Raw genomic sequence first — 23,363 nt, 5'->3', positions numbered from 1 at the left:
ATTTGTGAATGTATATTTATTAAAAATACATGTCCTTTGCAATAAATTAACCTTTAGCCTGGTTTAATGCATGTATTTTAATGCATCAGCAGCTTTTTGTAATGTTTGTTCTGGTAATAGAGAACAGCCATGTAATTGGGTCTTTGAATTAGCTGTCATTCCTTTTTTCTAATTCTAATATTTTATACCACAACAAGGCTAATAGCTGATCTGTTTTTTTATTTTAATGCCCTTTGCCTACATTTTCACATTATGAAACAATGTGATATCAAAATAATACAAACACAAGAAATTCACAGTTAGACCACTTTATTGGCATTTTTCAATCTGAGGTGGATTGTTGCTGCTCAAGAGCTCTTTTGAGACACGATCTGGCTTGTAGCCTGGGAAGATGAGCTGACCACTTTGCCGTCCACCACTTCTTCCACAATGGTTACCACTTTGCGTGTAGTTGAGGTTGAGCTGGAGCTGGAGCTTGAGAGGCTGCAAAGGTAGAAACACACAAAATTACATTCCTGAAATGCTAGACAGATATTTCCAACCCACTTTAATTTAGTTTGTTGCAATAAGTCACCACTGCTTACTGGAAAATTGTAACCATGATTTAATCTAAATGCTTTTCTTTTAGAGATTGTCCTATTGTAGATGTCTCACCTAACAGCCTCTCCATCCAGCAGTCTTCTGTACTCTGCAATCTCCATCTCCAGTCTGGTCTTGATGTCCAGAAGCATTTGATACTCTTGCCTTTGACGTTCCAGATCGGCACGAAGTTGCACCAGTTGTTGTTCCATGCTGGTCACCTGGTACTGATAGCCGGACAACATGGAGGAATAGCGGGCCTGTGTGTCTGCCAAAGTGCCTTCCAACGATGCTTTCTGTTGAGGGAAAGGAAATTATTCTCTGTTCCACACAATGTGATGACAAAAATGTAAGGGGTTCATCTCTCCTTGCTTACCATACTGAGTTGTGACTGCAGCTCGATTTCAAGACTCTGGAGTGTGCGTTTAACCTCTGTGATTTCAGATCGGGATGTTTGAAGGGTTTCTGTGCTGACAGCAACTTCCTTGTTAAGGGTTTCGGTCTATGAAAGACAATTCATTGCAAAGCAGTCAGATAAGTGTTTTGTTGGTTTAAATTATAATGCTGCCCTTTTTTTAAAACATCAGATTTTTACCTTGCTCTGGAACCAAGCCTCAAGATCTTTGCGATTCTTATTAGCGACAGCCTCGTAGTGTTCACGGATTTCAGCCATGATCTTGGTCAGGTCTTCCTGTGGTGCTGCGTCTACTTCTACGTTGACCTGTCCACTCATCTGGGCACGCACTGCCAAGAGTTCCTAAAAATATAATAACAAACCACTGAGCATTTGCTTCATTTAGAGAAATTACTTATTTATTGAAGAGCGTGAGCCAACTTACCTCCTCGTGGTTCTTCTTGAGGAAGATCAGCTCTTCTCTCAGCCCCTCAATCTGCATCTCCAGATCAGATCTGCTCATTGTCAGCTCATCCAGCACCCTCCTCAGCCCAGCAATATCTGCCTCTACAGACTGCCTCATGCTCAGCTCATTCTCATATCTGCACAAAAATTAACTGATATAAATAATTTTGATCTTTTATAGATGTTGGAAATATTGTTTGCTTGTATTTCTAATGACTTACTTGACTCTGAAGTCATCTGCAGCCAACTTGGCATTGTCAATGCTCAAGTAGATGCCTCCGTTTACACCAGTAGCATGCTGAATCTTCAAGAGGAAAAATTTATGAAAAAAAAAGTTACATTTATTTATCTCCTGAAGTTACATAATTGAGCAATATAGTATTTTTACACATGCTTTGAATATGCTTTGCAAATGAGGAAAGATGGGATATTGAAAACTAGATCATTGTTATCTAAAGGTGGTTTAATGATTGACTTGACTAACATGTTTTATAGATGTCACATACCTTGGCCTGGAGGTCACTGATAGTAGCGAAATAGGCGCTGTAGTCATGAGCAGCAGGAGTGGCCTTGCTGTCCAGGAACTGGCGGATCTTCAGCTCAAGTTCAGCATTGGCCTTCTCGAGAGAACGCACCTTCTCCAGGTAGGAGGCCAGACGGTCATTGAGGTTTTGCATGGTGGCTTTCTCATTTGCAGACACATCAACAGCATCAGCCAGGTTGAAACCACCACCACCTCCAAAACCAGCACCACTTCCAAAACCAGCACCACCACCAAAGCCTGCACCACCTCCAGCAGAGAAGGAGCGAGAAGAAGAAGCACTGGAGATACGGACACCGGTTCCTCCTGCTCCTCCATACACGCTACCGGCACGCATGGCTGAGATACGACCAGCTCCGCCACCAGAGCCAGACAAGCGAGAAGATCCTCCTGAGGACATGTAGCTGCGGGTGGAAGAAGAAGACATCATTTTGAAGGAGTCTTGCTGTCGTTCTCTACTCTGGCTGGAGAATGAGTGAGTGGATGAGTGAGGAGAAGACGACCCCTGCTCCTTTTATGTGGACAGTTGGGGGAGGGACTGAATGGATTGCCTAAGGGTGGGGAACATGCAACTATTTGCCCATTCCCTGAGGTGGCAGGCGTGGCTGAAGACAGGTATGTTAAGATTTAACACTTTCACTTAAATTACTTTAAAATTCCTTAAAAGTTTGACCCAAGTGTGAATTTGTGGATTGACTGAAATATGTTTTGTTTTTTCATTAAATTAGCTCATTTCTTTCTACTTTTAATAAACCTTTTAATGTTTGCATTAGGAATGCACAGTATATTGGCCCTGTCAGTCCAATAAGTAAAATAGAGGAATATATTTAGATATATTCAAGAAATAATGATCCCACATTATTTGGCCTATTGTTAAACACAAATGAAATAAAGTGTTTAGATAAAGGTATTTTTGTTTGTTATACAGGCATTTTATTTCTTGATTCAATGTTATATGATTCTTTGCTGTACATATAGTACGTATCTATAATTTATTCCAGCGGTTCATAAAGCCAATTTAAAAATTATTGTGGGGTAAAGATTTTATTTGTTTTCCAAATTTCCATAGCACATATTGTTTGGTGTAATTTAAGGTCTCTCTCTCTCTCTCTCTCTCTCTCTCTCTCTCTCTCTCTCTCTCTCTCTCTCTCTCTCTCTCTCTCTCTCTCTCTCTCTCTCTCTCTCTCTCTGAGTATTTTTATATATATATATATATATATATATATATATATATATACCACTATATATTTGTCATTTCACAAAACGTAGATTCATTACAAATCATCAAATGTATTATTGATAATATAAATGATCAGTTATCAGAATCGACAAATTCCATTACCTAGTTTGCATGTTTCGTTTTATATATATATATATATATATATATATATATATATATATATACATATTATGTTATAGGTTAACCCTACTTTACATCTTTTGACCAACAGGAGGCAGTGTCCTTCGACTATGCGGGGACTTTGCTGCCCTGCAAATGCTGCAAGGACTTTCACCTGAGCAGTGTTTCCTGACTCCATTTCTGGAGGCACATTGTTGAATCAGGTTTGTTTAATTAGGAAATTTGCACACAAAAAAATCACCCTTTACCCTTTTAAAGTCGTCAGGCAAATAACTGCACATCTCAAAACAGTGACAATGAAGTGTCAATAAGGCAGTCAAGAATGAATAGTGACTGGTGTTTTGAAGTGATAGAAAGGTGGTTGTCAGGTTGTAGGTGAACAAGCGGGTAGTAAAATATATATATTTGCTCTGCTTCAATTGGCTTTGCTAGTGCTTGACGCCCATGGCATGATAAAGTGTGAATGACCTAATAGCATAAGACGTAAAACTGGCTAATTGATCCTCCCCTCAAGTAAGTTTGACAGACGTCTTGCATTCCCCCGCTAAACTTTTCTCAGACGAGAGCTCTGTACATGTTCAGACATTTGTGGACGTTTTTCAATGCTGGTTTTACTGTCATGTTTCAGATTTCACATAATCAGTCCTGCATAAATGCATTTAAATGTTTGAGTGTGCGCCAGAGAGATTAAAGGTGTCATGAACTGGCTTTTTTTATTTTTTTTATACTGTTGTCTGAGGTCAACTAATGACGTTCGTGTGGTTTTTACATTAAAAAACATCATAACTAATAATTAATAATTAATAGGCTATTTTCTACACTGGTTTTGAGGCTGTCTTCTGAACGCTGGGTTTTGATGGGCGTGACGCACTGGAGACTTGGAAGTAAACGCCCATGGCTAGGATTGGAGAAGATTTGCATATTTAATGAGGTTCTGCTCCGCTCTAATATCTATGCCCCTGTCAGTTTAGTTTACATGAGGGAGAAGTTATTATGAAAGCGGCAACGGCAACTTGTCTTTATCAAACAAACACAATGATTTATTTCTCATCCACCCGCGATTGTATCACATGGCCCGCACCCGCATAATTGGTCGATATAATGCCGGAGACACACTGTGAGTGTGGCATTGCTGTTGCGTGTCAGCCGCAGGGCGGCTGCATGGCATTTTCTCTGTCTTTGCACACCAGAAGCGTGTCTAACGCGCCGCTACTGCTGCTATTGATGTACAGGGGTCTCTTCTATTTCTATCATGCACGCGTTTTCCGTGCGTGTCAGGCAGGCAGTGTGCAAGCTTCCTGCAAGCAGTGTCCAAGCACGGCACGCTTGCAGTGTTTCCGCGGCCTAAGCGCAAACCACACACACACACACACACACACACACACACACACACACACACACACACACACACACACACATAAACACACACACGTGCACCCAGATCAAGAAAGAATTTCTGCCGACAAGCATACGTTTTGGTCTGGTACAGCCCCGGGATTACTATTTCATATAAAAAAGACGTTTTACTCACATTTGTTGAACCAGTCCTGTCAGATCCAATATAGAAGGCACAACATTGTGTCTGCAAATCCAGCACTTGAGGCTTGTTTACAAACGATTCCGCAGCGAGCACACAAACGGACTTCCCCACGTGGGCTGGAACTTCATTAAAAATAAATGAAGTATCACACATTCCTAATATTATGATCCGAAGGAAGCTTTTGCAGCATCTGTGTTTTTCCACAATATCTTGCTATCTTCTTCCACATTGTTATTGCTGCTGGCTAGTGTGATACGAACATTTCCATGAGTCGGTGGGCGGGGCTACTGAATTACGCGTTCTGTAGAGGTGTTTCATAGCGCTATGATGTAAGAATGAAGCTCACGATTGTTTTCTGGGCCTGGTGTCTATAAAAGCTTTTCTCTGACTAACAAGGACGTTTTCAGCTCTGAAACTTACAGGATATTCTTTTATTATAATTACCTTTTATAGATCAAAAGCTCAAAGGAAATTTGATTTCTCAATTCATTACCCCTTTAAAATAGTTATTTTGATGGCCGGTTGTAGATGTGAAACAGTTGGCTTATATTTGTAAATGGATATATTTATTAAAAAGACATGTCCTTTGCAGCAAAGTAAACTGCAGCCTGATTTAATGTATGTCATTTAACGCCCGTTTCACACATACTCCGTCTGCAGTGCGTGTGCGGTGCATGTTGCGTTGCATTGCGTGTTGCGTTGCAGGAGCACACCCTGTAGTGCTTTCACATATGCTGCGTTTGCAGTCCGCAACTGATCCGCTGTTGCATACCACAAACACAGCATTTATTCATTTTTTTTAAAATTTAAAATCCAAAAGTTTTTACTGAACATGCCTCGTCAGAATTCCAATTCTCTTTGTTTACTCTTTAATAGAAGTCAGGTTACGTAGCCTACTACATTTAAACAACATTTTATTAAATTCATGTATTCATATTTATATACTTTAGATTTAGCTCACACAAGTGGCAAAACATTTAAACATAGGTTATAGCCTTAAATCACAAACATTTTAAATTAGAAACTTACAATAGTCTATTCAAAAACAGCCGACTCTCGTCTTTCTTTCGTTTTTACACCCTTTTAAAAGAAATCCTGCCGGTCAAAAAGAACTTTGCTTTTCACCTCCAAGAAAGTACGAGTGCTATCCATTATGGCACATTTTTTTTTACCTAAATGCCAGGTAAGGTGTCGTTTTGTTGCTTTACTTGAGAGAAAAAGCCATGTCTTGACTTTGAAACGAGTATATTTTAAATGATATGCATCTGTGGTGAAATTACTAGATTTTCGTGTCAGTACATGTTTATTTCAATGCGAACAATGTTCTATCACTTTAATGCAGCAACGCAGCGCAGCAAAAAATAGACTCGGTACGAAAACGATCCGTACACTGCTGCAGACGCAACGCACCTGGAACGGACTGACGGACCGCATCCGCGTGCAGTGTGAAAGCTGTCATCCGTTAACATGGGTACTGAAAAAAATACGCACCGCACACGCACTGCAGACGGAGTATGTGTGAAACGGGCGTAAGGTTTCAGCAACGTTTTTTATTTACGTTTTGTTCTGGTAATTGAGAACAGCCGTGTAATTGGGTTTTTGTCTTTGAATTAGCTGTCATGCCTTTTTTGTAATTCTAATGTTTTATACCACAACAAGGCTAATAGCTGATCTGTTTTTTTAATTTAATGCCCTTTGCCTACATTTTCACATTATGATACAATGTGATATCAAAATAATACAAACACAGGAAATTCATAGTAAGACCACTTTATTGGCATTTTTCAATCTGAGGTGGATTGTTGCTGCTCAAGAGCTCTTTTGAGACAGGGTCTGGCTTGTAGCCTGGGAAGATGAGCTGATCACTTTGCCGTCCACCACTTCTTCCACAATGGTTACCACTTTGCGTGTAGTTGAGGTTGAGGTTGAGCTGGAGCTTGAGAGGCTGCAAAGATAGAAACACTTAAAATTACATTTCTGAAATGCTAGGCAGATTAAGTCACCACTGTTTACTGAAAATTTTTGACACCACAGTTTAATCTAAATGCTTTTCTTTTAGAGATTGTCCTATTGTAGATGTCACACCTAACAGCCTCTCCATCCAGCAGTCTTCTGTACTCTGCAATCTCCATCTCCAGTCTGGTCTTGATGTCCAGAAGCATTTGATACTCTTGCCTTTGACGTTCCAGATCGGCACGAAGTTGCACCAGTTGCTCTTCCATGCTGGTCACCTGGTACTGATAGCCGGACAACATGGAGGAATAGCGGGCCTGTGTGTCTGCCAAAGTGCCTTCCAACGATGCTTTCTGTTGAGGGAAAGGAAATTATTCTCTGTTCTACACAATGTGATGACAAAAGTTTAAAGGATTAATCTCCTTGCTTACCATACTGAGTTGTGACTGCAGCTCGATTTCAAGACTCTGGAGTGTGCGTTTAACCTCTGTGATTTCAGATCGGGATGTTTGAAGGGTTTCTGTGCTGACAACAACTTCCTTGTTAAGGGTTTCGGTCTATAAAAGACAATTCATTGCAAAGCAGTCAGATAAGTGTTTTGTTGGTTTGAATTATCTTTAAAAACATCAGATTTCTACCTTGTTCTGGAACCAAGCCTCAAGATCTTTGCGATTCTTATTAGCGACAGCCTCGTAGTGTTCACGGATTTCAGCCATGATCTTGGTCAGGTCTTCCTGTGGTGCTGCGTCTACTTCTACGTTGACCTGTCCACTCATCTGAGCACGTGCTGCCAAGAGTTCCTAAAAATATAATGACAAACCACTGAGTATTTGCTTCATTTAAAGGAATTACTTATTTATTGAAGAGTGTGAGCCAACTTACCTCCTCGTGGTTCTTCTTGAGGAAGATCAGCTCTTCTCTCAGCCCCTCAATCTGCATCTCCAGATCAGATCTGGTCATTGTCAGCTCATCCAGCACCCTCCTCAGCCCAGCAATATCTGCCTCTACAGACTGCCTCATGCTCAGCTCATTCTCATATCTGCAAAAAAATTAACTGATATAAATAATTTTGATCTGTTATAGATGTTGGAAATATTGTTTGCTTGTATTTCTAATGACTTACTTGACTCTGAAGTCATCTGCAGCCAACTTGGCATTGTCAATGCTCAAGTAGATGCCTCCATTTACACCAGTAGCATGCTGAATCTTCAAGAGGATGAATGAAGTTAAATTTAGTTATCTCCTGAAGTTACGCATGTGCGAAATACGTTATTTTCACATGCTTTGAATATATGCTTTGCAAATGAGGAAAGATGGGATATTGAAAACTAGATCATTGTTATCTAAAGGTGGTTTAATGATTGACTTGACTAACATGTTTTATAGATGTCACATACCTTGGCCTGGAGGTCACTGATAGTAGCGAAATAGGCGCTGTAGTCATGAGCAGCAGGAGTGGCCTTGTTGTCCAGGAACTGGCGGATCTTCAGCTCAAGATCAGCATTGGCCTTCTCGAGAGAACGCACCTTCTCCAGGTAGGAGGCCAGACGGTCGTTGAGGTTTTGCATGGTGGCTTTCTCATTTGCAGACACATCAATAGCATCAGCCAGGTTGAAACCAGCACCACCTCCAAAACCAGCACCACTTCCAAAACCAGCACCACCACCAAAGCCAGCACCACCTCCAGCAGAGAAGGAGCGAGAAGAAGAAGCACTGGAGATACGGACACCGGTTCCTCCTGCTCCTCCATACACGCTACCGGCACGCATGGCTGAGATACGACCAGCTCCGCCACCAGAGCTAGAGAAGCGAGAAGATCCTCCTGAGGACATGTAGCTGCGGGTGGAAGAAGAAGACATCATTTTGAAGGAGTCTTGCTGTCGTTCTCTACTCTGGCTGGAGAATGAGTGAGTGGATGAGTGAGGAGAAGACGACCCCTGCTCCTTTTATGTGGACAGTTGGGGGAGGGACTGAATGGATTGCCTAAGGGTGGGGAACATGCAACTGTTTGGCCATTCTCTCAGGTGGCAGGCGTGGCTGAAGACAGGTATGTTAACATTTCACAGTTTCACTTAAATTACTTTAAAATTCCGTAAAAGTTTGACTTAAGTGTTGACTCGTAGATTGACTGAAATATGTTTTTTTTGTGTTTGTTTTTTTTATTTTATTAAATTAGCTAATTTCTCTCTTCTTTTAATAAACCTTTTAATGTTTGCATTAGGAATGCACAGTATATTGGCCCTGTCAGTCCAATAAGTAAAAAGGAGAAATATATTTAGATATATTTTGTATCTAAATATATGTATGTAACAAAGTTGTGCTGGGCAACTTTTAAATGTTTGGAATGCGTCGTAAATGTAATACTGTAAAGCTAAACATGGTCAATCTTTAAAATACAGTAGTTTCATTCTAAAAAAAAATATATATATGAATTCCTAATAGAACTAGTTTGTATGTGGTGATTATTAGATATTTATAGTTCTGAGTGACCCATATTGTGTTATAGGTACAGAGTTAACCCTACTTTACACCTTTTAAACCAATATTAAGCAATGTCCAGAAACTATGCGGGGTCCCTACTGGCATGCAAGTATGTAGTCATGTAACAAAAGGGACTTTACTGCCCTATAATTGCTGCAGGGACTTTCACCTGAGCAGTGTTTCCCAACCCCATTTCTGGAGGCACATTGTTGAATCAGGTTTGTTTAATTAGTAAATGCTGGTGCTGGTCTAGAGCTACCTGTGGTTTTGTCATTTGCTCAAGGCCACCCGGCTGATGACCCTTTAGGTTTTGACCCTGCAACATTTACAAGGTTTTGTCAGTTCAGTGGTATCGCTGACTGTGCCGTCCTCAAGGCGGTGCAACCAGTGCAACCACACCGGGCCCCATGCTTGAGGGAGTACTGGAGTGAAAGGACTGAGGGGAATGGACCATGCTTGGGGCAGCCCTGATTGCTAACATTCTTATGGCTTTTATTATATTATATTATATTATATTATATTATATTATATTATATTATATTATATTATATTATATTATATTATATTATATTTGTTATATATTATTATATTATATTTGTTTGTTATATTTTATTATAACAAACCGTTTTGAATACGCTTCACTTTAATCTATGGTCTGTCTAATCTAATGGTCTGTTGATTACCTGATTTATTTGGTGAGGATCAGAGAAACTTTGTAGTAGGTATTGTATTGTAGCAATACAATTTAAAAATAGTTGATGGAAAATACCATAATCAACAGCTGAACAATTGTAATAAATTATCTCTGCATGCCTCAGGGAGTCTAGAACAGAAGCATGATTTAGAGGAGACACTCAGAGCATGGAGACAAAGATATATATAAGTTTATTTTTAACACTCTAAAGCATTGCTTAGATGCTGCCTTAGGCCATATGAGACTTTTGCCATCCAATTCATTACTTGATATATACTTTTGGGTTTGTACAACCATGAAAAACATGGAGAAGTCAGGACATTTTAAAATTTCCAGCAGGTGTCATTCAGTGTCGTATTAGATTTTTGAAAATTTTCTAAATATTAGATCTACTATAAGACCCCCCCCCCCCCACACACACACACACACACACACTTTCCTTTGTATCATTATTCCATTGTATTTACAGTGGGTACGGAAAGTATTCAGACCCCCTTACATTTTTCACTTTGTTATATTGCAGCCATTTGCTAAAATCATTTAAGTAAAAAAAAATTCTCATAAATGTACACACAGCACCCCATATTGACAGAAAAAACTGAATTGTTGACATTTTTGCAGATTTATTAAAAAAGAAAAACTGAAATATCACATGGTCCAAAGTATTCAGACCCTTTGCTGTGACACTCGTATATTTAACTCAGGTGCTGTCCCTTTCTTCTGATCATCCTTGAGATGGTTCTACACCTTCATTTGAGTCCAGCTATGTTTGATTACACGGATTGGACTTGGTTAGGAAAGCCACACACAGGGTTTTTCCTGGGTCAGAAATGGTCTTCGGTGGTGGCTGACCAGTCATGGTCCTCCACACACACGCATGCACGCGCACACACTCCCCAACAGTAAAAGTACCTACCCGCGTGATCTGTGAGCCCAATACTGACAATAAATGTAAAATAAATGCAAACATTTTTTTTTTGGTTTTTGTTGCTCATCTAATTTTGATATCTCATTATGTATGATGTCTTGATGTTTGTTTCTTTAGTTCCTCATTTTTACACAGTTTGCATGGTTTACTGATTCATTATTTTGGAAACAATTATTAAAAAGCAGCATTAAAAATTGAATAACAAATAGTCTAATTCTCTGCCATAAACAATTTAACTTGCGTTGTTCTGCTTTCACCTTATTCCAGTCTAAACTAAAAAAAAAATGGGGAATTTACTACACATTATCAATATAAATACTCAAAATAAATACATGAAAATATTGTGGATTATTGAGACTAATTCTTACTAACCCCTCTTGTTAGTGGGGTAAGCACTCATGCATTCTCATTTCAGAGGTGTTGTGAGTAAATGATTACACACCGATTCGTGAGTTCAGTGTTGGACAGATCAGTTCATTAAAATTAATCAGTTCAAATGAGTCATTAGTTCGCGAATGGGACAAAAGCGGACACGTTATGTGTAAACTCCGACTCTTAAAACAACGCAAATGATTGATCACAGAAAACACTTCATAAGGATATTTTCTGTTTATTTGAAAGTATGGTTCATGTCAGCTGCGTGTGCAAAACGTCTGTTAAAAGAGGTGCGATTTTTGAGCACAATTCACATCCAGCAGTAATTCAGGGAAAATATTGTGCGAACGCGCCACGTGGCGCACGGATTCAGTCTTCATATCTTTAACAATTTTTTCAGTTCTGTTGATTTTGATTGATAAGCGCAAGTGAGAAAGAGAGAGAACGGTGAGGGTTTTGAAGACAGAAAGAGCGTGCGGCTCTCTGCTCGTTCTCCTTCACTCAGTTAACGAGGGCGCACATTAACTGAGTGTCAGAACGAGCAGAGAGTCATGCGCATTAGTAATCTACATCAATTAATAAATCACAATAACTCATCAAATAAGGCTTTGATGGGACAAAAATTTGCTTTGGCAGCCACCAAAAAAATTTCAATTTAGGAGAAACCCTGCACACATCTGTCTATGTAAGACCTTACAGCTCACTGTGCATGTCAGAGCAAATGAGAATTATGAGGTCAAAGGAATTGCCTGAAGAGCTCAGAGACAGAATTGTGGCACGGCAAAGGTCTGGTCAAGGTTACAAAAATAAATTCTGCTGCACTTAAGGTTCCTAAGAGCACAGTGGCCTCCATAATCCTTAAATGGAAGCCATTTGGGACGACCCCTTCCTAGAGCTGGCCGTCTGGCCAAACTGAGCTATTGGGGGAGAATAGCCTTGGTGAGAGAGGTAAAGAAGAACCCACAGATCACTGTGGCTGAGCTCCAGAGAGGAAGTCAGGAGATGGGAGAAAGTTGTAGAAAGTCAACCATCACTCCACCAGTCTGGGCTTTATAGCAGAGTGGCCCGACAGAAGCCTCTCCTCAGTGCAAAACACATGAAAGCCTGGATGGAGTTTGCTAAAAAAAAACACCTGAAGGAATCCAAGATGGTGAGAAATAAGATTCTCTGGTCTGATGAGACCAATATAGAACTTTTTGGCCTTGATTCTAAGCGGTATGTGTGGAGAACACCAGGAACTGCTCACCACCTGTCCAATACAGTCCCAACAATGAAGCATGGTGGTGACAGCATCATGCTGTGGGGGTGTTTTTCAGTTGCAATCAAGGAAAAGATGAATGTGGCCAAGTACAGGGATGTCCTAGACGAAACACTTTTACAGAGTGCTCAAGATCTCAGACTGGGCCGAAGGTTCACCTTCCAACAAGACAATGACCCTAAGCACACAGCTAAAATAATGGAGTGACTTCAAACCAACTCCATGACTGTTCTTGAATGGCTCAGACAGAGCCCCGACTTAAACCCAATTGAGCATATCTAGAGAGACCTGAAAATGGCTGAAAATGCCAACGTTTACCATCCAACCTGACAGAACTGGAGAGGATCTGCAAGGAGGAATGGTAGAGGTTCCCCAAACTAAGGTGTGAAAAACTTGTTGCATCTTTCTCAAAAAAGAGGGGGCTTCTTCTAAATACTGAGCAAAGGGTCTGAATTCTTTGGACCATGTGATATTTCAGTTTTTCTTTTTTAATAAATCTGCAAAAATGTCAACAATTCTGTTTTTCTGTCAATATGGGGTGCTGTGTGTACATTAATGAGAACAAAATAAACTTAAATGATTTTAGCAAATGGCTGCAATATAATAAACAGTGAAAATTTTAAGGGGTTCTGAATACTTTCCGTACCCACTGTATTTGTACTACTGCTTATAATTTAATTGTTGTTATTTTCGTTGTAAAATTTCGATGTAAGTTATTTAACTAAATATCCAAATAAAATGTATTTATTACGTCTTAATTAATTTGTATAAACTATATTACTGATCTGCCCACATTGTCGCTATATGATAAATTAAAATGAGCTGATAACCACCACCGTTTCCTCCAGATCGACTGTACAGCCAAATCAAATTTTGTTGCAATATTGTCCTGTTTAACACTGTGAAGCTGCTTTGAAACAATCGTCATTGTAAAAGCACTATACAAATTAAGTTGACTTGACATGACTTATGTTACTGACTGTCTACTGAATTTTATTCAAAATTAAAAAATTAAGCTTGTGCTTTTTGTGTAAGCGATTGTGCAAAAAAATACTCCATTGTAAAAGCACAAATACATAGATTGAAAAAACATTTAAGGTTTAGGTAATTGTAAAGCTCCCCCAACTACACATCCCCCAGCCCCGATAAGAGTCACCTAATGGAGTAAATTATACAAGGCATGTGACGTTATGTTATCTGCGTAGAGTAACGTCTGGCACAGTCACAACCAGCGTGCACTTATTATTAAAACAAATAAGGAAGCAAAAAAATAACATTTATATTCATTCATTTTAGTTCAAATATGATATAATAAATTTAAATGTGTTTTGTTATTTTACATGTATACATAGACTTTCATGGAACATCAGGTCATGAATATTGCCTCAAAAGTCATGGAAAAGTATTTGTAAAAATGTGTATGAATCCCCTTTAGTAGATGCTTTCATCCCAAATTATTTCAAATGTAGGAATATCAAGAGCTGTCATGCAGAATTTTTATCCCAAAGCATAGGGGCGTCTTCTGGAGTATTGATATGTGCAGTATTGCAATTGCTGCATGTCAAGAGTACGGTAATACTAGAAAGAAGAGAGAAATAGACTTTTTTATTATATAAGATGCAAAAGTCAAAAGATTATTAGTAAACTCAATCTTGCATATATATATATAAAAACACCCCTCATTTTAACTATTATTCATGTCATTATAAATAAACATCAGAGAAAATTGATGTTCATTCGAATGAACACTAAGTCTAAATTGGGTGAAATAATGTACTGCTGTGGCTTCTTTAAAATATGTCATAAAACATCTTATTGAACCCAATCATTAATTTTGTCTAAATCTTTTTTTTTTATGTACTAGAACTTTTTTACTAGGGTTGGGAATTAAAAACTTCTGCCTAATTATTATGGTTGACTGGGATTTTATTATGAAAAGTTTAAAACAGCATGTAGGTGCAAATGACATCTGAGTAAGACAAACGATTGTGCACAGTTAGACCAGTTTATTGGCTTTTTTCACTCTGAGATCGCTTTTGCTCAAGAGCTCTTTTGAGACACGATCTCGCTTGTAGCCTGGGAAGATGAGCTGACCACTTTGCCATCCACCACTTCTTCCACAATGGTTACCACTTTGCGTGTAGTTGAGGTTTTGGTTGTGCTTTGGGTACTGCAGATATAGAAAAAAAAGAATATTAAATTGATAATTACTTGTTACTCAAGTTATTATACTTAAAAATGAACACATTATGTATCATCTGAATGTTTTTTTTAGAGATTGTCCTATTGTAGATGTCTCACCTAACAGCCTCTCCATCCAGCAGTCTTCTGTACTCTGCAATCTCCATCTCCAGTCTGGTCTTGATGTCCAGAAGCATTTGATACTCTTGCCTTTGACGTTCCAGATCGGCACGAAGTTGCACCAGTTGTTGTTCCATGCTGGTCACCTGGTACTGATAGCCGGACAACATGGAGGAATAGCGGGCCTGTGTGTCTGCCAAAGTGCCTTCCAATGATGCTTTCTGTTGAGGGAAAGGAAATTATTCTCTGTTCTACACAATGTGATGAAAAAACTTTAAGGGATTCATCTCTCCTTGCTTACCATACTGAGTTGTGACTGCAGCTCGATTTCAAGACTCTGGAGTGTGCGTTTAACCTCTGTGATTTCAGATCGGGATGTTTGAAGGGTTTCTGTGCTGACAGCAACTTCCTTGTTAAGGGTTTCGGTCTATGAAAGACAATCCATTGCAAAGCAGTCAGATAAGTGTTTTGTTGGTTTGAATTATCTTTAAAAACATCAGATTTCTACCTTGCTCTGGAACCAAGCCTCAAGTTCTTTGCGGTTCTTGGCAGCGACAGCCTCATAGTGTTCACGGATTTCAGCCATGATCTTGGTCAGGTCTTCCTGTGGTGCTGCGTCTACTTCTACATTGACCTGTCCACTCATCTGAGCACGTGCGGCCAAGAGTTCCTAAAAATATAATAACAAACCACTGAGCATTTGCTTCATTTAGAGAAATTACTTATTTATTGAAGAGCGTGAGCCAACTTACCTCCTCATGGTTCTTCTTGAGGAAGATCAGCTCTTCTCTCAGCCCCTCAATCTGCATCTCCAGATCAGATCTGCTCATTGTCAGCTCATCCAGCACCCTCCTCAGCCCAGCAATATCTGCCTCTACAGACTGCCTCATGCTCAGCTCATTCTCATATCTGCACAATTATATAAATATAAATGTTTTGGATATGTTGTAGATGTTGGAAGTGCATTTTTATAGTTTTAATAGTACAATTTAGTTGGACTTACTTGACCCTGAAGTCATCTGCAGCCAGCTTGGCATTGTCAGTGTTGAGGTAGATGCCTCCGTTTACAGCAGTAGCATGCTGAATCTTTAGGGGCACAGAATGAAGATGAATAAAAGGTCAAATTTAGATAACTTGTACTTAAAAAATGCAATATTTTTCACATGCTTTGAATATATGTTTTGCATACAAAGGATGGTGGCCAATTGGCAATAGGTTAATTTTGCTCTAGTTGGTTTAATTATTGACTTGAGGAATATGTTGTATAGTTATGTCACATACCTTGGCCTGGAGGTCACTGATAGTAGCGAAATAGGCGCTGTAGTCATGAGCAGCAGGAGTGGCCTTGCTGTCCAGGAACTGGCGGATCTTCAGCTCAAGTTCAGCATTGGCCTTCTCGAGAGAACGCACCTTCTCCAGGTAGGAGGCCAGACGGTCATTGAGGTTTTGCATGGTGGCTTTCTCATTTGCAGACACATCAATAGCATCAGCCAGGTTGAAACCACCACCAAAACCAGCACCACCTCCAGCAGAGAAGGAGCGAGAAGAAGAAGCACTGGAGATACGGACACCGGTTCCTCCTGCTCCTCCATACACGCTACCGGCACGCATGGCTGAGATACGACCAGCTCCGCCACCAGAGACAGAGACGCGAGAAGATCCTCCTGAGGACATGTAGCTGCGGGTGGAAGAAGAAGACATCATTTTGAAGGAGTCTTGCTGTCGTTTTCTGCTCTGACTGGAGAAATAGCGACCGGATGAGTGAGGAGAAGACGACCCTTAATCTTTTTATGCTGACAAATAGGGGAGGGACCTTGAAGATTGCCCTAGGTGGTAGAGAGTGAAACCATTTTACAGTTCCCTGAAGGAGCAGGTGTGGCCGATAACAGGTTTGATTGGTATGTTATCACTTATATTTTCACATTTCCATAGAAGAAATAAATTCTGTGAGTTTCAGCTGTCAGTCCTTGTCAGTCTTCACACTTCTGTGCTTGCATGTTTCTTTTTATCTCTGCAAAACATATTTGATTAATTACTCACGCTCATGTCATTCCAACCCATAAGAATTTTGTTTTCAAATTAAGCTCTTTTTGATGACATCTGAGATATTTCTGTCTCTCCATATAAACTGCTTTACAACTAACACTTTGACACTTCAAAACGTGAATAAAGAGACTGTAAAACTAATCCATAGAATAGATTTAATGTAGGCTTTTATTCACATTTAAACATTGATCAGCAAACATAAACAGAAGCTCTACCTAATCTGCTTGACGCACAAGAACAAAAAACACTTGTGGAAGCGCAAATGTGCTGCATAACACGAGATTGAACCTCATTGGTTATTGCAGAAACTCAAAAAAATCTATGTAACATGAGAATGAACCTCATTGGTTCTCATACATCAAGCAAACATGCTTGAGCTTCCGCTTACCACAGCTGATGTGTTAAGCCTTGTTTATACTTTCGTCTGGCTCCACTGTGCGAGCCTCCGCTGATTGCGCGCGCTCCTCCCCAAACGGACGAGATGTTTATACTTGACGAGCTCGCCGTTGTGCTATTCTTTGAAACGATAGAGGGCGACTCTGAGTAATTGTTCTATAAACCAACAGGAAAAAGCGTCGAGAAGAAGTGGGCTAATGTACACAGGTGATGATATTTATTTTAGTACATTTCACCGAAAACCACTACAAAAGAATCGTGTAAAACTCAGTAAACCTTGGCTTGACATTATTACTTGTGACAGGAGAACAAAATAGGCACTAAATTAACGATCTCTTAAATATTTCCTAATTTTACTAAACTTTAGTGTCGTGATTTATTTATTTATTTGATTAAACATTGATCTTTATTTAAAATGGCTTATTTCTGCTTTTGTAGGCTCATTTAGTAAATATAAGCACCTAATTTGTATGTGCAAACTGGGGGCCGGTGTGATGAGATTTTATGTCAATAAATGCCTAAATTCATTCTGTTTATCATATAAAGCGATCATGTCTCTTCAGAAAATTTTGTACTAAATCGCCCAATTCATAGCCTATGAATTCGTTTTACGGTCTCTTTATGAACTTATAGCTGTCTCTGAAGGGAGTTTTCATTAAAAAGATCTTCATTTTTGTTCCGAAGAGGAATAATAGTCTTAGAACGACTGAGTGAGTAATTATAAGAATTTTCATTTTTTTGTTGAACTATCCCTTTAATAGACACTGGTGTTAGTAATCAAATACATTGTAGGTAGATTTCTTTATTGCATATTTATTCATAAATCAAGATATATTGAAATTAATGGATTGGTAGATTTATTAGAGGCAACTGCACATTAGTTACCAGCCTTTGGCTCACATAAAACTGAAATCTTCTTATCTCAAAAACTTTTCAACCCTTCATCCAGAACCAACCTGAGGCAAGACAAACCTGTTTTATCCACTGAATGTGTCAGGTCTTAACATTAAACCGGCAGGTTTTCAAACTTCGAAAAGTGTAGGAGAGAGCCCGCTTTTCGAAGTTTGAAAACCAAGCTAGTTGTAACAAACACGGTTTAAAGGTTTCCTCACATGCCCGCATGACAAAACTTGGGGTATTTACTAATTGCCCTATCAACTCTATTTAAAGAAAATTGTGCCAAAATTGTATTAAATCTTAGGAAGATATCACGGAACATTTATTAAACCATAGCAAGTAAATTTCTTACTTCGATTTTTCATCTGTTTTTTTTTTGTGTGTGTGTTTATTTAAAATAAGATATTGTTGTAATCTTATATCTGTTATTTAACAGTTGAGATTGTTCTTTAATGCTGATGCAGTAGACACAATCGGGGTTTAAATCTCAGCTGCACAGGTCGGGCATGTTACACTGCATTACACCGAGCCTATATTAAAATACGCTATTATATTCTATACTTTCATGAATTATATTAAGAAACTATGAAAGGGTGAATAATGAGTCAATATTCATAAATTATTAATTATGTTTTGAACTATGCCGTATAGCTGTGTTTTGCTGTGTTTGTTGTCAAAAAAAAAAGTATTTATAAAAAAAATGCCATTTTATTTGGAAAAAGTAAATAATTTTATTTTATTGACAAAGTATTTTAGTTTATCCTGGATATTTTTTTTAATTATATCATAACATTTTAAGCTGACATTTGGTCCTGTTAAAACGTGCCTTCTTACGTTACAACATGTCCCACCAATGGGGTATATTGTTACATTTCACTTCCATTCTTTTGGGGTAAATAAAAAAATAATAATACACTGTTTTAATGAAACAAAACCACATAATTGTATTGGACATGGATTTACACAGACTGAGAAAGTCAAAAGGCGTTAGGTTGTGCCCCACTCTCTACATTTTAGAAGCCCTCTGAGATTGTGAAACGATCAGCTCTAAGATTTGTCCACTCCAGAGCAGATCATTTATATAGGTAGTGTGAGGTATGATGACTACAACAATCCCTTTTCATGTAAAGTTCATTAGATTCCTTTCAAAGTGGCCCTCTATAGCTTTTATCTCTGTTCTTGCATAATTTATTGATTAGATTAGATTACATTAAAAAAATGAATCCAATGAAAAGATTGAAGTAAAGAAAACAAAAACTTTAGTCTACAGTATAAACCCACAAATGTTTTTGACTAACTTGTTGACAGAAGCAGACAAGGAAGTGTTTGTGTTGGTTGTCAGGCTAAAAGTGACATGTAATGGAACAGCATTTAAATTATGCTGAACCTTTCACTTGTGATTGTGCAAGAAACTTTAAATGTGATCAGTAAGTCATAATTCGTAAACTTAATTTAAGCTATAGCGCAACAACTATAGTACTTTGATGAAATGGTTTATCAGAATTAGTTTTAAACATAAAGTGTTGTTGCTTTTTGCTGCAGATCTCAGTTGTTTAGAGTGTAAGTCAGATTTATTAGTGCTCTGGTTTTTAAAGATAAGAGGCTAACTAAAACAAGATGTATTCGAAAATGTAGGAATTCTTATGTCAGCTAAGAGCAGAGGGTTAAAACGGGTTCATGTGTCATTAACTAAAGGATAAAATGCTGGTAGTATCATGTTACAGCTGTCAAACCTGAAGAACATTATACAGTTGCATAGATTTACCAAAGATGTGTTGTTAACTGACGATATGAAAGTATAATTCACTACAATGCAGTAAATTCTCGCCGTTTTTTTCTCACAAGTATTGTTGTATCTCTGATGTGTTATGTTACTGGCAGGATCAACTAGGTTGCTGGAAATGACAGTGTGCAGCTTTATGATCGACAAACTAGTTTGCAACAATTTATGTTGCCGTACATTAAGCGAGCCTGCAATATAATTGCTCTCCCGCCAGGAGTCACCCATTACTGAACTAGTTTTTTTAAATTAAACCCATTTTCATGTTATTATTTCCGCTGTGTGCTAAATGTAGGGATTGAAGGTTAGATTGAACTAATGAGGTCTAAAATACTTAAAGAAACCTGTCTCATTCACTGAAATGGCAGAGCAGGCAGCCACGAAAGTACAGCCTGGATGCTGCCGTCATTTTGTGGAGACATTTTTGGGCTATTTTTATGTTTGTTTTGGTCATTTTAAATGTTCCTTGCAAAAACAGAATGGAATACAATGGAGAAACATGCCTACATAGTGGTGTAATTACAGCTTCTACCAGCGGGGGCTAATTAACTTTACCTATACTGTAAAAAAAATATAAAGGGGCTATATGTAGAGTTCAAACACCCCTTGTTATTACAGACAAGTGTGAACAAGTTAAATGACCTGCAGCCAGCAACTTATTGCTTGTGCTCGCATTTGTGCATGACACGTACAAGAGATGAGCCTGGTTCAATGCTCCGATATACCCTCAGGCCAAGGCCAAGTGTTTTTGCATTCTTTGCTTAGAAGTAAAAAGAAGATGAAAATACTTTTGCAGCGATGTAATGTTAAAGGGTTGAAATTTCTTTCATTAATGACCCACCCCAATGTCGTTCCACACCCGTAAGATCTCCGTTCATCTTCAGTCACAGCATTGTCTTCTCTTCCACGTTTGTTTTCAAACCTCAAATAAAGAATCAAACGGTCAGATTGATTCGTTATTCATATCGTCAATGTCACGTGATTTCAGCAGTTTGACAAGCGATCCGAATCTTGAATCATGACCGTTTGATTCTTTATTTGAGGAACACCGAAGAGAAGACAATGCTGAATAAAGTCATATTTTTTGTTATTTTTTGACCAAAATGTATTGTTGAGGCTTCAAAAGAGTCTAACTAACCAACTGATGTCACAAATGGACTACTTTGATGATGTTTTCATTCCCTTCTGGACGTGGACAGCAAGTGGGCATACACTTACATTCAAAGGACAGAAAGGCCTCGGACTAAATCTAAAATATCTTAAACTGTGTTCTGAGGATGAACGGAGTTCTTACGGGTGTGGAACGACATTGGGGTGAGTCATTAATGAAAGAAATTTCATTTTTGGGTGACCTAACCCTTTTACGAACATCCAGACGCCTACCATGCTGCTGAGAGTGACTTTAAGATTTATCTTAATAATAAACAACAAAAATGCCAGCGGTGAGAAAAAAACAGTTAAGAAAGCATCTGATCATATTGAGAAGCTGCAATGCTTTAACTAAACTCATGTAATATGAAACAGTAGACACTAGAGGTCCATAGAGACCCGTAAAAAATAATAGAAAATGCAGAATACAAAAATTAAGAGAGTAAAAGGTCAAGTTGAGATATTTGTTCTTTATTGTGCCTACCACACAGCGATGTAGATATTTTTGCACCAACTCTACAGTTCACCAGCATAGATGAAGTAATTAAAATTACACTGATATGATAAATTGATTTAGAGGTAGGCCTATATTTGAGATTATAGACAGATCTGATTATAGTTTGAATTAATCTCTTTTCTTTGCATGACGCATTGACATTATAGTAGGCCTACAGAGTAGCTCTTTCTGCATTATCCTAAACATTGTATAAGCATTTGTTTCATGCGTCATAGAACGGAAGAAAGGTTCTCGGGGGCGTGTGTAAACACCACGCCCTTTTGTTTCCCGGGCAAAAACGTCCCAGGTCCCTCATATGTAAGTCAATCAACAGGCTTTAATAGACAACCTAGGAAGTTGGGGAAGTGTTGTTACAAGCTGTTCACATATTAGCAATAAAAAGCGATCTATATGAAAAGTCTTACATACAGCCCACTTAAAGAGTTAGTTCACCCAAAAATGTAATTTGTGTCATTAATTCACCCTCATGTTATTCCAAATCCGGAAGACCTTCGTTCATCTTCGTAACACAAATAAAGATATTTTTTTATGAAATATATTGCTATTTAACACTTTCAAGGCCCCGAAAGGTGGTAAAACATTATTAAAACAAGCCATGTGTTTCCAGTGGTTTAACCTTTAATTTAAAATAATTTGTTTATTATTTGCATTTACCTCTTTTCCTCCTTTTGTAGCCATTGCACATCACGTGTAACATTCCCAAATGAAAAAACTGGAGGAAAGCAACTTCAGAATGCACTGTGGCAGAAGAGGAGACCTACATATTATGGATTGGATCCAGGATGCTGGTCCCGCACAGGAGGGGTCATAGTGACTTGAAGGTCAGTATCTCCTTGGATTCATTTGAAACTGTCTGAATGTTAGATTGTTAAAACCCAATGATCGTTCAGTAAGACATATAACCATATATATATAAAAACAATAATTTGTTTCAATTTTTTACCTTGTCTGCCCCTAAAGGATGCATATTAATTACATGCGCCCTTAAGGGGTACATTAGTATATAAGTGCACAGCTCTGATGACAAGCTGTTGTAGCCCTAAAGGCATACTTTTCCCAAATATGTTTCTGACAGTGTGTGTACACTGATAATGGAGTGGACTTTCTGTTAACATGATTGGTCAGTGCAGTATATTTCATAGTATTTAAAAAATATATAAATTATTGATATGCGGTGTATTAACTCATTTGTATTAAAATGAGAAACTGTTTACCTTTGCACACGTTTTTATTTGTTTTTTTATGTAACTGCTGTACGCTGTATTTATTTATTCAATACGCTGTATTATAGGTTCACCAAGGCTGCATGCATTTGATCATAAATCACCCTAAAAACATTAAGGTTTTGAACAATTTTTTCAATTTAAAATAACTGTTTTCTTTTTAGTAATCATTCTAATGTGCTGATTTGCTGCTCAAAAACATTTCTTATTATTAATGTTGAAAACTGTTTCCTCTGGAAACCATGATAATTTTTTCCAGATTCTTTGATGAATATAACCCTCAAGAGAACAGTATTTATTTGTAACCATTATAAATGAATCCTAGCTGAATAAAAGTTATAACATTTATGTTCAGTTTGGTTTCATTGTCGCTGTCTTCTCTTCCTGTTTAGCCTGTCTTAGTTCTCTAGTAAGTGTTCCTTGGGTACTCATTAATTTGATCACATCTGTCAGTATTCTGTTCAGTTCCTTCTGTTTCTTCTGTTT

At 38.3% G+C, this 23,363-nt stretch overlaps 3 protein-coding genes and 1 long non-coding RNA gene across 5 annotated transcripts; 1 reads left to right on the top strand and 3 right to left on the bottom strand.

Moving 5' to 3' along the window:
- Positions 1-292: 292 nt before the first annotated feature.
- LOC137048344 (keratin, type I cytoskeletal 13-like) lies at positions 293-2,498 on the bottom strand. The gene is made up of 7 exons (XM_067426468.1): positions 1,945-2,498; positions 1,660-1,742; positions 1,419-1,575; positions 1,175-1,336; positions 956-1,081; positions 655-875; positions 293-483 (listed from the first exon to the last, which is right to left on the bottom strand). Exons 1-7 carry the CDS (start codon positions 2,407-2,409, stop codon positions 348-350), a joined length of 1,350 nt encoding a protein of 449 aa, XP_067282569.1. The 5' UTR covers positions 2,410-2,498; the 3' UTR covers positions 293-347.
- LOC137048348 (uncharacterized) lies at positions 2,474-22,469 on the top strand. Of its 2 annotated transcripts, none has more exons than XR_010899391.1 (3): positions 2,474-2,594; positions 3,431-3,542; positions 22,329-22,469. It is a non-coding gene; the product is annotated as an uncharacterized lncRNA (long non-coding RNA). The 2 variants fall into 2 exon arrangements; XR_010899390.1 differs by lacking the exon at positions 22,329-22,469 and adding an exon at positions 8,219-8,338.
- On the bottom strand, positions 6,658-8,823 carry LOC137048346 (keratin, type I cytoskeletal 13-like). Its single transcript, XM_067426469.1, has 7 exons — positions 8,230-8,823; positions 7,956-8,038; positions 7,715-7,871; positions 7,471-7,632; positions 7,264-7,389; positions 6,965-7,185; positions 6,658-6,824 (listed from the first exon to the last, which is right to left on the bottom strand). Exons 1-7 carry the CDS (start codon positions 8,692-8,694, stop codon positions 6,689-6,691), a joined length of 1,350 nt encoding a protein of 449 aa, XP_067282570.1. The 5' UTR covers positions 8,695-8,823; the 3' UTR covers positions 6,658-6,688.
- On the bottom strand, positions 14,448-16,703 carry LOC137048347 (keratin, type I cytoskeletal 13-like). Its single transcript, XM_067426470.1, has 7 exons — positions 16,151-16,703; positions 15,873-15,955; positions 15,622-15,778; positions 15,378-15,539; positions 15,171-15,296; positions 14,870-15,090; positions 14,448-14,738 (listed from the first exon to the last, which is right to left on the bottom strand). The coding sequence occupies exons 1-7, from the start codon at positions 16,571-16,573 to the stop codon at positions 14,609-14,611; spliced, it is 1,302 nt and encodes a 433-aa protein (XP_067282571.1). The 5' UTR covers positions 16,574-16,703; the 3' UTR covers positions 14,448-14,608.
- Positions 22,470-23,363: the final 894 nt, after the last annotated feature.

Source organism: Pseudorasbora parva, chromosome 19 (genome assembly GCF_024679245.1).
Source record: "Pseudorasbora parva isolate DD20220531a chromosome 19, ASM2467924v1, whole genome shotgun sequence".
NCBI classification, from domain to species: Eukaryota; Metazoa; Chordata; class Actinopteri; order Cypriniformes; family Gobionidae; genus Pseudorasbora; species Pseudorasbora parva.
Note: the sequence above shows the minus strand (reverse complement) of the source record. Positions and strands in the feature narration are given on the sequence as shown.